Source organism: Varanus komodoensis, unplaced genomic scaffold (assembly GCF_004798865.1).
Source record: "Varanus komodoensis strain SLA01 unplaced genomic scaffold, ASM479886v1 scaffold42, whole genome shotgun sequence".
Taxonomy (NCBI): Eukaryota; Metazoa; Chordata; class Lepidosauria; order Squamata; family Varanidae; genus Varanus; species Varanus komodoensis.
Window position 1 is genome coordinate 8,392,262 of NW_025335972.1, and position 15,323 is coordinate 8,407,584.

The window sequence follows — 15,323 nt, forward strand, 5'->3', positions numbered from 1 at the left end:
CCATTGAGCTAGTGGAGGAGACAGTATTCCAGCTGAGTTATTCAAAATCCTAAAAGATGATGCAGTTAAAGTGCCATACTCAACATGCCCAAAGAAGGGCAATGCCAAATATTGTTCATACAAGCTAGGCTCCAGCAGTATGTGAACCGAGAACTATCAGAAGTACAGGCAGGGTTTAGAAGGGGCAGAGGAACTAGAGATCAAATTGCCAACATACGCTGGATCATGGAGAAAGCTAGGGAGCTCCAGAAAAACATCTACTTCTGCTTCATTGACTATGCTAAAGTCTTGTATTGTCTGGATCACAACAAATTGTGGCAAGTTCTTAAAGAGATGGGAGTACCAGACCATCTTATTCGTCTCTTGAGAATCATGTGTGCGGGTCAAGAAGCAACAGTGAAAACTGGGCTAGATGAATCACAAATTGGAATTAAGATTGCCGGAAGAAATATCAACAACCTCAGATATGCAGATGATACCACTCTCTTGGAAGAAAATGAAGAGGAACTAAAGAGCCTCTTGATGCAGGTGAAAGAGGAGAGTGCAAAAGTTGGTTTGAAACTCAACATTAAGAAAACTAAGATCATGGTATCCGGTCCTCTCACTTCCTGGCCAATCAACAGGGAAGAAATGGAGGTAGTGACAGATTTTATTTTCTTCGGCTCCAAGATCAATGAAGACGGGGACTGCAGTCAAGAAATTAAAAGATGCTTGCTCCTTGGGAGGAAAGCTATGGCAAATCTAGACAGCATACTAAAAAGCAGAGGCATCACCCTGCCAACAAAAGTGCATATAGTCATGGCCACAATTTTCCCATTTGCAATGTATGGCTGTGAAAGTTGGACCAAAAGGAAGGCTGAGCGCCGAAGAATGGAGGCCTTTGAACTGTGGTGCTGGAGGAGACTCCTGCGAGTCCCTTGGACTGCAAGGAGATCAAACCAATGGCTTGGGGAAATGTTGCAAAGTTCTGTAATGTTTAAACCAGAAATATTTTTGTTAGACATTCTCCCTGATGATCTTGATAAACAAACTATATATTTGATTTTGCATGTAATAACAGCGGCAAGGATTGCATATGCGCAATGTTGGAGAAATGAAGAGCTACCTACTGAAGATTTGATCCTGAATAAGATATTGGACTGTGCAGAAATGGATAGACTGACTTTATCTCTTAAGGAAAAAGAAGATACAGTTTACTAGCAAACATGGGACTTTTTCTATCAATGGCTACAGAATCAGAACTCTAATACATAGCATTTTGTAGAGAGAAATAAGACTTTGTACACAGTATGTCTGAAGTCTTTAGAATAATTATTTGTTTAGTGAGTAGAAAATAATAAAACTTTTGGATAAGAGATCAAACCAGTCAGTTTTAGAGGAGATCAACCCTGATTGCTCTTTAGAGGGAGAAATACTGAAGATGAAACTCAAATACTTTGGCCACCTAATGAGAAGGATGGACTCCCTGGAGAAGAGCCTAATGCTGGGAATTATTGACAGCAAAAGAACAAGGGGACGGTAGAGAATGAGGTGGCTAGATGGAGTCACTGAAGCAGTAGGTGTGAGCTTGAGTGGACTCCGGGGGATGGTGGAGGACAGGAAGGCCTTGGGGAATGTTGTTCATGGTGTCGCGATGGGTCAGACACGACTTTGCAACTTACAACAACATTGACAACAACCATTCTTGCTGACAGAATTAATTTTTCCAGTCTCTACCCACTCAATTCCTTTTTCTTTGTACATCTTTTTCCATTGTAAGCTTGCAAGCCAGGGACTATCTTATTTAACTGATTATATTCAAGCCACTCTGGAAGCTTTTGGTTGAAAAGCAGCATAAGAATACTTCAAATACTATAAATAATAAGAAGAAAGTAATGAAGTATAATAAAGGCACAATGTCAATGACTAAAATCAAATATATTTTAGCTTAATTAACTTCTAAAATCTATATTAATTTTAAAAAATAGGCTTAAATACTAAACAGTGGCACATAGTGGTTACAGAAGTGTGCTAGGCCAATAAGCCACACATCAGAGGAGTGTGGAGGGAGACTGTACAGCTCATTCCAATAATGCGAAACCATAGCTTATCATCTAAACATAGTATGACCTTTACCTCTCCCTTCTGAAACACAAGAAGAAACTGGTCTCTAATCTACTCCATAAAGAGTTTCTAATGATGCCTCCGACAAAACCTACAGGGAAATATGCAATTAGTTGGGCAGTCCTGTACTCAGAAATTAGCCCCACTGTGCCCAATGGTGCTTACTCCCAGCAAACTGCATAGAATTGCAGATTCCACTTCCCATACATCCACAATGGTTGCTTCCCCTGTTATATACTTATCTCAAGATTAGGATTTCAGGAGGCACTCAAATAAGCCAAATAAAAGCACTTCATATGAAGGCCTAACTCTCACCATCAGAATGTGTTTTTATCATAAGTCACTCTATGCATGTTTTAAATAGGAAACAACTGTTACATTCAAAGCACTTGCATCAAATTTTAAAATTCTAAACAGCTTGGGGCCAGGTTATCTAAAAAGGTCCACCTCCACTGAATGGTCCTCCCTTATGTTAAGACCAGTTTTAGATTCTCTACTTGTCTGATCCTAACTTATCTTAAGGGGGCATCAGGCATAAGATATCATTGTTCTCGTTGTTCCCCATAACCATGAAACTATACATGGACCCCACATTACTGGCTTTAGTGTTCCACAACAAAACAGAGTTTCTACGACTGTTTTATAAAGGTTTGGAGATTTGAATACACAGAAGGGGTAGGCAGAAAGTAGATCTCCACGTGCCATTGCTGCCAGGGACTGCTGAGAGGTAAAGTCCAAAACTTCTGGAGAGCTACTTTCTACTCACCTCTCCTATATAGCATTTGAAGTCTCTGATTGTTGCTGTGATTGTGTATGTCACTATGAGGGCAATGTTGTAAAGGGCAACTTATGGATGTTTAAAATATTTATAAGTCTATAAATAAGAAGCAGCAGTAGACCTCTTTCCAATATATATGAGCTGATTTTCTTTCTTATTTTTGTTGCATTTATTTCTTGCTCCTCCCTCCACCCCACCCTGCAGCTTAAGATAATGTGTGCAGGATTCCCAATCAGTCTCTTATCCAGGCACTGAACAAACTCAAACCCATTTAGCAATCACATCACTCTTCACCAGCCTGATGCCATCCTCATAGTTTCAACTGCAACCTCCAGAATTTTGATTGTTGATCAGGCTGCCCAATGTTGACAGGGCACCAATTTGGAGATGGCTTTGCTATATCCTGTGCCTTCAAATAAATTTTCCAAATTATGGCATTCTGTTCAGGATCCAACTATCATGCAAGTTTAAGTATAATGGCATGAACTAAATATTACTACTGCAACTGATTTGAACAAATGCCTGTGCTACTTGAAGAGACCCTGCTAGAACCACAAGTCTCAAAGATAATTTTGTTTATTTTTGTTTTACCTATTTTTAAAATGTTTTAGTATTTGCCATACACCTGAATAGAGACAAGTTCTAAGTTAAATTGTATAGCAAGTCTTAATAGAAGAGATTTCCTGATGATAATTATACTAAATACTCCCAGTAGCAACATTTTGTCTAAAACTTATTTTCTAAATGATAATGAATGTATTCCAGTTACCCACAAATGAATTTCTAATTACCTCCCTATTCTAAACTATGTTAAATGAGTGAACATTATCATCAGCAATTTATTCAATTCTATTTCTTAACCAATCTTCACTAGATAAAACACCTATTTTTCTTTTAGACACTATAGCAATCTGGCTATCAAGTCTATCACCATTTCTTATTCACTTCTCTTGTATAAACTTGTATAAATCCTCCCAAAAAACCAATGGACCTTTAACTTATCCTGTTATCACCAACCAATACCGCAATTACATCTTATCAACAGCAAACACAGATAGGGCATGTACCCCACAGTACAACTAAGTGCCTGAGATTGTTTTTGTATGAAAACAAGGTCTTCTGTTTATTATCATCTTCTGAAGCTCATTATTTAGCAAAAGATTTGCTTTTTAAAACAACTATCACTCTCATGTGTTAAGACAATATAAAATGGCACCAGCCCATTCTATTTATACCTGCAGAGAAAGTGAACACCTTCACAAAAAGCAAAGTCATGATCTAAAATGGACTATTTTTGTTCAATTCTTTGTCAACCAATACAAACATAACATTAAAGCATAATTTTATCAGCCTTCTCTAAGCTGGTCTCCTGCAGATGCATTGGAGTTGTAGCACAAAATATCTGGGGGGCATCAGGTAGGAAAAAGCTATAGATCCTGTAACACCAAGATCCTGTAAAGATCACAAAATACTATGCAAAAATTTAGGCAAGACCATATTCATAAAACAAACCAACAAACAAACAAAACCAGAGAAGCAACGTATCAAATATGTGTCCATCCACGGGGTGGTGGAGACTGTCAGACCTTAAAAGCTACTTGAGGAGTGGGGGAGCTGCAAGCTCCTTTTTCACAATTTCTGGAGCAGAAGTAAGCAGCCTCTTTATAACCGCAGGCACATTTCCAGATTGAAAATGTGTTAACATGTATTTCCTGCCCCTGCAAACTCAGCAGTGCTTACCTCCTACTTTGCCATTCAGAAACAAAGGAGTTCTTGGGGCAGGAGAAGCGGTGGCAAGGTTGCAGCAGTGGAAGGAAGAGGACAATGCAACAGAGTCCAGCAGGAACACACAGGGGTCCTGGGGGACACAACTGGGCTCATGGGTGCTGCCTTGTTACAAAGTTTCAAGGTTCCACCAAACAATAGTACAACTATTGTTGAAAAAACAGTTTACAACAATGGCATATTAATGAAGGACTAAGCTATGAAGCAAGAAGACTCAGGCTGGAATCTTGTTTCTGCCATGAGCAATCTAGGTGGCCTTAGGCAAGCGATGCTTCCTTCAGTCTCCATACTCCAGCTGCTGTTCGCTCATAACTTACAGACAAGTTTATAGATTGATAAAACTATGTATGTGAAGCATTTAGAATACTCTGAAAATACTATACAATTGTTAACTATGACAACTCTCTATACACCCCTGAAGCTGCTAATGCATCACATAGTCCTTGCACCCCCCAAAATGTTTAGAGGACAAAAAGACAGAACTCCTATTTCCCCTGTAAGCCAAGGACTGGAAAACCCTTTCCAGTATAATGGGCCTACCTGGGGCTCCTGTAGCCACAATCAGGGCAAAGCCCTGTCCTGGAACGAACAGTGAGCCTATGTATGTGCAAAAAACCCCAGCATGATTTCTTCACCTAACCACATTCATGGGTCCTTCTCAGAGCCACAGTAGCCACACAGCTGCCTGATGAATTGGGAAATTTGGACTCCAAAAACGGCTGCCCTTGTCAAATCCTTTCCACAAATGGGATCATTTGAACTGCCTGGCAGTATGGTCAGGGAAGACCAGGCTGGCACACTGACCTCCATTCTGTACTTCTCCTTGATTGCTGACCACACGGTATCCTGGAAACGACTTGCGTCCACCTGCAAGGTGTTGTCCAGCAAGGTCTGGAAGAGCAAGAATCACATTTTACTATCACATGACTTCACATATTCCAAGGCTGAACCAAGTTCAAACTGTGGGTTGGTTTTAGTCTCTTATAACCTGCCCAGAGCCTACGGAAATGGGGTGGTCTATAAAAATTTAAATAAACAAATTAAGTACCAAGCGTACTTAATGAATTTTGGAAAGACAACACAGCAAGATTCCTCTCAAGTCAACCAGGCTCTACTAGGTCACTTACGGTAAGGAACATGAAAAGAACCCTTTGGGATGAAAACAGAGGTCCATTCAGACCAGCACTCTGACTCCAGCTACAGCAGCCAAATCCTTCTAGAAAGCCCCTATGGATAATATAACCCAAGAAGCACCATGATCTCTTTGCATTTCACCAATGTGGTAAAACTAAGCCACGTACCGTAGTTAACACAAACAGGATCAGATTTCAATTTTGTTCTACTCTTCTGTCAGGCAAAGATAGCAAGGCTAAGCAAAAGAGGAAGACTTGTTTAAAAAGGTGAATTTCATGCGAGTTTAGACAGAAAAAAGGCCTATAATTCTCAGCATGCTGGGAGTGGTAGGTATTTTTTCTGTCTAAACTTGTATTAAGTTGGGCCCCCCAAACCAATGTTTGCTGATCTTTTACCCATGTCCTAAAAACACAGGCTCTCACTTCTGAAAAGGACATGGGATCATGTTGCTCTGAGCAGCTTAATTTTGTCTGTGGGTACTTCACTAAATTATGAGACTCAAGGAGATCAGATAGGATATTTTGCTTGCTAGAATCAAATTAAATGTTGACTGATTTCAGTAGCTAGCATAGTGCAAAGCAGAAGGCTTAATGGGAAACTTAACATTGTGATCCTATGCTTGTTTAGCTTGAAAAAATGTCTTCCCACTCTCAGCAACCCCCAGCCAAACAAGTGTTACAGAGCTTCTTCCTGTCTAAAGATACATAAGAATGTACCCCTAACAATGTTAAGAGGGACTATGAACTATCCAATTTTGGTAAGCCCTGGCTCTGAGCCAAAGTATGTCAATTCGGAACCATACAACTCTGAACTCTGTTGATCTCTGTGTCCTGAAGCCTAGATACAAGCAAGGTTGTACCACAGAGAAGTTCCCTAAAGCACAGGATAAAACTAGCCATTCTGATAGGATCTTCAGTGGACTTCTGCATTTGGTAACTATTCAGAGTCTGCCTGTTAACAGAGAGAAAATTATATACTTGATTTGCCGTCTTAAGAGATTTTCTCAAGCAATTCAAATAAAAGTCATGTTGCAGTTTAATTTAATGATATGCATTCAGATAAAAAGTAGTCATATTAGTGAAAGCCACTAGTTATTGTTTTATATTATGGGCTCTGAATATTTGAGTATACCACTGTTTTAGCTGTAATATTATATATCTATATCTATATGTATAGAGGTTTTGTTTTACTTATATCTGTGAACTGCTCTGAAAGGGCCATTGAGCTAATGAGTCCAACACATCTGTAGGTACCAGGTTGAAGAAGGCTGAGCTAATGGAACATCCACTTGTTTTTGACTAAAATCAGACAGAAGTGTGTTGTGTTATTGCATTCCTTAGATAAGTGCTAGAATAGCCAACAGGTACTTGAGAACAGCATGAAGACAGTAGTCCTCCCAGCAACTGCAAGCTCCATTGAGTCAACATAGGTGCCAACAGTACTATGCATTTCAAATGTGTTCAATCCTCATTTAAATAATTTAAGCTAGTGGCCAGCACCACATTTCGGGGGAGTGAACCCCCTATAATCAGACTTAGAAGTCAAACTCCTCCAACCTGACAATTGGCCATGATGGCTGATGGTTACGGGAGTCATAGTCCAAAATCTATGATGGCACCAGGTTGTCTACCCTTGAAGTAAAGAGATGTTCCCAGTATGTGGAACACTCTGAGCTGTGCAGGGCTGGAACAGGTATTACACTCTCTCTGACCACTCCTATCCTAAGAGTTGCTACCTTACATCTGAATGTAAACCTTGTAGGTTCATAATAGGTTAAACGACCTATAGTTAACCTTGTTTGGCCCACAATAAATCTTTAAAGTCAGGGCTGAATATTCAAAATGACCATAGAACTTGTCCAGTACATGCTGCATTAAGTGCAAACAGTCCTTAAAAGTAACACCCTTTATCACAAAGAGCCAGATGGAATCTTCTGTGCTTAAAAATCAGTTTCAAAGATTTGTTCCCATGAACTAATCAATCAGATTTAAGCATAATAAGGAATTCTTTTATCACAACTGATGTAACATAAATTTGAAATTGAGCACTGAACGCCAAATTACTTGCTTAAGTTTTCAAGACAAAACTTTCCAGTAAAAATGGTGGGAAAGGACTGGATTCCACAGCTTCAAAACCCTAATTCCAGAAATGGGAAAAGTTCTGTACATCCTTACTTGACCACCCTTTTCCTTTAGGAAAAAGAAGAAGTATAACTCTTGCAGCAAGCTGAGACTCATGGAAAACTGCTCTATGATGATAGGAAGTGGGTGGCATAGAGAGGTGGGTGGGGCTCACTCCAAGTCTCAGTCCATCAACTAAGCAGCAGCTGCCTCTGCTGTTCTCTATATACTAACTCAAATCTGAATCATTCTGGTAGAGTCATAAGAACTCTCTATGAAAGCTTCCATCCTCTACACCAACCTTTCCAACTTGTTGTCCTCCAGATGTTCTGACTACAGCAACCCTCAACCCCAGTCAGCATAATCAATGGTCAGAAATGCTGCCCACTCAATTCAGATCACAATATCCCACAGAGAGCAGAAACCTATACAGCAAATACCACTTGGCAACTAAAGCCAGATTGCCAGGCAGCAAAGACAAAAGAAGGCAACACCTCCAGGAACTCACATGCCTACCCTAGGTGTTTTAATGCCAGGCAAATCCTAAGTAGAACGAGCCTTCTTCTGCCACCTCCCCAAAAGTCTTCACTGGATGCAGCTTTATGCCACTTTATATCCTCCATGCCTCAGCCAACAATCATAACTTTTCAGCCAATATAGCACAAAGAATATTCCCATATTGCACTGAAGAACACCTAAAAGTTTTTGGACTAAGAGGCAGGCAAAATGTAGTTTCCAAGGCACTTTTGGGAAGACCCTTTAGAAGGATTCTGGCTGTCACTTAAATATCTTTTTCTAGTTTTCAGAGCCAAAACTCTGACTTGTGAGTGTCATGAGCAGTAGATCAGGAAAGAGAAATGGAAGAAAAAAAGGCAGGTTGCTTACCTGTAACTGTCATTCTTCGAGTGGCCATCCATGCATTCACACATATATGGGCACTGCGCCTGTTTCCAGGAAGGTTTAAGAGCTTTAACAGTTTTCGGCAGGAACTCCGCGCCCTCCCTGCACCGTACTATAAATGGTCGGAGTGCCCGCCCTCTTAACAGTCAGCTGAAGACCGTCCATTCACCCCCAGGTAGAGCTGGTCAGCCCAACCTACTTCACAGGATTGTTGTTGTGGGGATAAGATGGAGGAGGAGATGTAAGCTGCCTTGAGCCCTTTGTAGGAAAAAGGCAGGATATAAATCAGAAAATAAATAAATAAAATAAGTGTAATGAGAGTAGGAACTGTAGAATTTCTCAATGGTGGCAGATTGAGATTGGTTAGCAGCAGCAAAGGAGGTGAAGCGCTTCCATTTGGCATTATAGGAGCATTGTGTGTTCGGTTGTAGCACAGATTGAAGAATTAACTGAAAGTCCAGGTGAAGATCTGTTGGATTTGAGGCAGATGTCGGTACCAGGGTCGGTACCGAGAGTAGCTGCGGCTTAGAAGCCACTGACGTCATGGAAGTAATTGTAAATAATGCAGACTTCAATTCTGAAAGAGATGTATTTGTCGAATCCAAAGGGGCTGTTGGTACCAAAGAAGCAGAAGCAGACGATTTCGAAGATGACGACGGATAAGCAGTCAGTGTATGAGCCAAGCAGTGAGACTCAGGGATCACAGGTCTGGATGACGTATAGCACCTTGCTCTTGAGTGAGAAGGTGAGGTATTTGAGGTAGATGGAGAAAGTCACGGCATGATAGCTGAAGAAGAGTGGGGAGCTAGGACTGGTGGGGCTGCCATGGATTGATAAGAATTCTGTGAGTGTTGTCTTGCTGGATCTTAGCTATAGTCCTCATTACTAGCAAGATTGGAGGGAATGCGTAAAAGAATTCACTGTCCCATGAAATCATGAGCACATCTCCAGTCAAGTCCAGACTGATGCCTGCTCTGGAGCAGTATGTCATGAAGACGGAGTTGTCCTGAGTCACAAACAAGTCTATGGTCGGTGTTCCCCACAGTTGAAAAAGATGGTGACAGACCTGCCGATCTAGCTCGCTATGTATGTGCCTGCTGAGGGAGTCAGCTTCCTCACTGTTGATGCCCGCGAGATGGACAGCTTGAGGAGTGATCCTGTGGGCAATGCACCAGTTCCATATACGGTGTGCTAATGGTACCAATCTCATTCCACCCTGCTTGTTTTTATAGAACATGGTCACAACGTTATCCAATGCGATCTGGACTGTGTGGTCATGTAGGATGGTCTGAAAGGAACGTAGTGCTTTGAAGACCACCAGCAATTCCAGGTAGATGATATGCCTGGTGGTCTCCTGTCCATGCCAGGTGTCTTGGGTTCGAAGAGATGTGCAGTGGGCACCCCATCCAGTCAGGGAAGCATCGGTATAAAGTGTCATGGTCGGTTCCAGTGCACGGAATGGTACTCCGCAAGAGAGATTGGTATTGATAGTCCATCAGGATAGAGTTCGGAGGATTGAGTGCGTAGGTTGTAATAGCTGGTTTGGTCAATCATGGTCCGGATGAAATTGCGATTGAACCACAGCTGCAAAGGTTGCATTCATAGTCTCACATTTGGCACCATTGATACTGTGGACGCCATATGACTGAGCATCTGTTGAATGGAGTGTGCAGAGACAGTCCGTGGGGCAGTGATCCGTTGAATAGAGGTTATCAGTCTTTCCTGTCGGTCCTGAGATAGGAAGGCTCATGTATGAAGAGAGTCCAGGCATGATCTGATGTAGTTGATGACCTGAGAGGGAATGAGGCATGATTTTTCAGTATTAATACAAAGACCCAATCAATCAAGCAGGGAACAGGTGATGTCGATCGAAGTCAATAGGTCATCTCTAGAAGAGCAGACGATGAGCCAATCATCTAGGTACGGGTAGATGTGGATACCCTGCAGCCTGAAGTGGGCACATACAGGAGCCATGCACCTTGTAAAGACTCTTGGGAAGAACTTTGTATTCATAGGCATCGGTACTGACAGTGAAATGAAGGAGGTGGCTGTGAGCTGAAGTGGAAATAAGTGTCTTTCAAGTCCAGAGAAGCAAACCAATCCTCTTTCCTGAGCAACAGAAGTATGTTCTGGAGCATGGTCATTCTGAATTTTTTGATGTATTTATTAGTTTGGATGTATTTATTAATCCCATGTAAGTCCAGGATGGGGCGAAGACCCCCATCTCTCTTCAGTAGCATAAAGTACCTGAAGTAGAAACCGTGCAATCCTTCAGAGCAATTAAGTTTATGAATCGCTCCCTTACAAAGCAGCTCAGCGACTTCTTCCAGGAGGACTGGAGAGGCTGCTGTATATCGGATCAGACCTGAAGGCGGCTCTATGATGGTAAGAACCCACCTATCAGATGTGATGGACTCCCAGATGGGGAGTCAACTTTGCAGCCGATCCCCAAAAGGGAGAGGGGAAGGTGGGTTAGAGGATACAGGAAAGGTTTGCACATCCCATCATCATGGACGCTTGTTGGCATCAGTTGGCATCAGCTCGGTAGCGTGGCACATTCTGTCTTCAGGTCCGAGGCTGTCTTTGCCTGAATTGCTGGCGTCCAGTGGGGTATGACTGGTGGTAGGGTTGGAAGAGCTGGTAATGAGGTCTGCTCCATGGCCACTTACATCTGGGTTGTGACGAGTATTCCATCCGTCAGCAGTCAGGCGAGTTTTTTGAATATACTACAACTTGTCATCGGTCTTTGAATGGAACAAGCTGGAATTCTCAACCCTCTGTTTGGTCTCTAGAGGCAGGTTGCCTGCTCTCAACCAAGCATGGTGGTGAAGGGCTATGGCACTGATGAGAGCCCTAGAGTCGCAATCGACATGATGCCTCACCGTGCTGAGTTATTGCTTCGAGAGCTGCACTGCTTCCCCAGTGAAAATGTGAGCTGGCTCCCTTTGCTGGTCAGGGAGGAATGCAGCAAGGGAATTGATCTTTTGCCATAAAAAGTTTTGATAACAGACCATTGTGGCCTCATAACTGGAGATGCATAGACTGAGTCCCATTGCGGTGTAGATCCGGCAAGACATCATGTCAATTTTGTGACCCTCTTTGTCCAATGGCATAGTGTTCTATTGACTGTCTGCTCTGAGTAGACTCAATGATGATTGAGTTCGGTTGGGGATGCTTCAGGAGAAATGGTCTATCCTGCTCCTGAACCTTGTACATCACCTCTAGATGTTGAGAGGTAGGATGGGGATGGTTCGGTAACTGCCAGGTGTCAGTCATTGCCTGCCGAAGGGTGGTGATGAATGGTAAGGCAATAAGCGTTGAATCTTCTGTACGAACCACATAATATATACTGTCTTGATTCATGTCGATGCACTGCTGAACATTGATTTCAAGCGATTTAGTCATCTGTGGCAGCAGTTTGGAGAAACAACCTTGGGAATTGCCTGGAGAACCGGGACCTTGGGTGATGGTGTCAGGAGAGGTAGAGATCTGTTGAAGACTCCCCCGAATCCAAGTCGGATTCATACAGTGGAATGGATGATGACCTGTCAGGAGATGTTGGTGGACGGGTGAGCACTGCAACCAATGTTGATGGGGTGTCCCTTGACACCGAATGAGGGGTGAAATGATGAGGACGCGTTGGTGGTGGAGGATAGTATCCATATGGGGGGGTAGAATCCCATGGATAAGGTTGTTCCATGTGCTCAAGGTTGAATTCTCCATAGGGCAAAGGCACCCAGTACCGCAATGGTTGTTGTGTGGAAGGCTGGGGTGGTAAGATGGACAATAGGTGCTGAGGAGCCCTTGGAGAACCCTCTGGAGATGACTGCCCAGCAGGCATAGGTGTTGGCGATCTCGCAGGCAGGAGGTTGGGTCCTGACTGGAATGGAGATTCACTGATTTCTCCATCAGAAATGGAAGCTCGAGCCAATGAGTCAGAGTGCTCGGGACTGGAGTGTGGAGAGATGGTGATCTGCGGGGGTGATGCTGGAGGTGTCACCTGCATAACCGACTGGCAGCTCAACAGCTTGGTTGGTACCAAGGTAGGCACAGCACTTGGTTCAGAGTGAGGCACTTTGTCACGCTTTTGTGCTGACGCTCATACTTTTTGGGTCTGTCCTTTTTAGAACGCTTCAGTTTCGAGGGTTCCTCGAACCCAACATGCTTCCTCTTCTCCTTATGTTTTCGTGGAGGAGAATGAGAGGAATGCTTTCCATCCATACTGGCTGAATCCCATTCAGATGGATGAGAGAGGATACTTTCAGAAGGTCCTGGAGCCACTGAAGAGCCGGTCTCCACTGAGACCTGCTTCATGGTGACCAAAGCTTGCTCCCACACCATCTTGCACAGCCGGTTTTCATGGTTTTTGCGCACCTACCTGGTAAATGACTGGCAGTGGCTGCATTTGTCAGTCCTATGACCCTCTCCGAGGCAGAGGAGACACAGAGTATGTGGATCAATGGGAGACATTTTGGCTCCACACTGAGCGCGCTTATGAAAAACCACCCAGTGTGCCATCGAGGAGAAAAGAGGAAATACAGCAAATGGAGATAGGTATGAGAAGTTAAGACGATAGAAGTGATGTGGTGTGGTGTGGTGTGTGTGTGTGTGTGTGATTTTTGATTGGAAGGGAAAGGGGGGAAGGGAAAAGGGAATAAAGCGAGGGGTTCAGTAAGGGCGAACAACGGGTAGGGTTAGATTGAAAGGTGGAAAGAGTGAAGTAAAGAGTAAGAAGTTTAAAGTTTAAGATTTATAGAAGTAACAATGCAAAGACGAGGAGACAAACAAAAAGGTCCGAGGCATGGCAAACGGTGCTCACAAGCAGACTGGTGAGAGGGCAGGCACTTCAACCATTTATACTACAGGGGTGAGGGCATGGAGTTCCCGCCAAAAACCGTTAAAGCTCTTATAGCTTCCTGGCAACAGGCACTGCACAGGTGCAGCACCCATATGTGTGTGGTACACAGAGACCATGATGAAGAAATAAGCCTTCTGACCTGAGACATTCATATTGATTCATTTAACTATGAGGACACATTTTACTACTGCAGGAGTCAAATGTGCCCTTTGTAGACACAGTTATCTAGTTCTATACTTGCTCCAAGTCCTTACTACTTACTTACTACAAAAGTAATGATGGTGAACTCTCAAAGGGAAAGGATGGATCAATTCAATGAGGGAACAGCAGGTGTTTTTGACACCATTATTAAGAATTAAAAGGTGCCACTTCTCCTGCAGCCCATACCAGCTGGTGGATATAAATGCCACTCTTCTGAAAAAGCACACAAGACAGTTTTTCAGTGCTTTTTCCAGGAGAGTGTCAAGTTGAATATCAACTTCCATAGGAATTTCCATGGCTAGGTGTACAAAACACCCTTTAAGGCATTTGACAGGAGCTGGAGATAATAGTACCACAATTTATGTAAATCAACATCATAGCCAAGACATTTTAAGAACTCCAGGGAAAAAAAAGTAAAGTGAGAGGTATGTACCTGTTGATTGTAGGTTTGCATGAAGGACTCATGTAAACTTCATGACCATATGCACACTGGCCTTGGCTCCCAGAAATATCATCTGTTTCTGCCCTACTACTTAGGAGTTGAACAGACCAGTTTCAGCTGCAATAAGGTTCAAGCACTGAGAGAAAGCTGCCTTACCCAAAGCCAGACCACAGAACCAGCTATTCTAAAACACCAACAGTTAACAGCTCTGCAGGGCTGCAAGCAGAGCTCCTTCCTGCCCTTCACTCAAGATGCTGTGGATTGAACCTGGGACTTTCTGCATGCAAAGCAGCTCTGCCACAGATTTATGGCCTCTCCCAGCCCCCCGCCCCCTCAGCTTTATGGCATCCTCCTGAGGGCAGAAATGTCCAGAAAGAGAGGTAAAGAAGCACACATAGGACAAAGGATACTGGTAACAGCTTAAAGAAAGGTAGAAAAGGGGAAACAGTAAGGTGGAAAGGAAGCAGAAAGAACCAAAAGGCATGAAAAGCCTTTGATATGGACAGTCACCAGGAAAAGGAGAACCATGGAGAGCCAGTAGTGCTAGTAGAAGAACAGCTTTTTCCTACAAGTACATGTTTCCCATCATTGTACCTGGGCTTCAGTTTCTGACAGGATCCCATCGCCATCCACATCCAACTCAGAGTGTGTCTGAAGTTCAGCAATAGACACCCTGAAGACACAGGAGCACAGACAATTAGGGTGGCAGCCAAATCTTCTGAAATTGTAATAGCAATACCTATGCCAAGGACATTTTGGGTTCCAGTGATTCTCAGTTTTAAGAAAAGCAAGCTTTCAGCTCTTATTAGTGCTTGAAGGCTTGCATGACATCTCTTGGGGATGCTTTAGGAATACAGTGTCTTACCTTAAAAAAAAAAAAAAAACACTAAGCCTGGAAACTTGCTCCTTCCGATTTCCCTCCCCAGCTCTGCAGAGGTTCTGGTAAAAGTAGGCAGAGCTTAGAAGTTCTCAGTCCAATGACTTCATTCCCATAATTCAAAG

The 15,323-nt window shown here is 42.9% G+C and overlaps 1 protein-coding gene across 3 annotated transcripts in view; it reads right to left on the reverse strand.

Moving 5' to 3' along the window:
* PRKCSH (protein kinase C substrate 80K-H) overlaps positions 1 to 15,323 on the reverse strand; it is a 77,380-nt gene that overhangs the window by 44,731 nt on the left and 17,326 nt on the right. For all 3 annotated transcript variants that reach the window (XM_044443606.1, XM_044443607.1, XM_044443605.1), the window contains exons 9-10: positions 14,916 to 14,994; positions 5,471 to 5,557 (exon numbers count right to left, since the gene is read on the reverse strand). In XM_044443606.1, the coding sequence (XP_044299541.1) occupies positions 5,471 to 5,557; positions 14,916 to 14,994 (166 nt within the window). The remainder of the gene's footprint in view (positions 1 to 5,470; positions 5,558 to 14,915; positions 14,995 to 15,323) is intronic.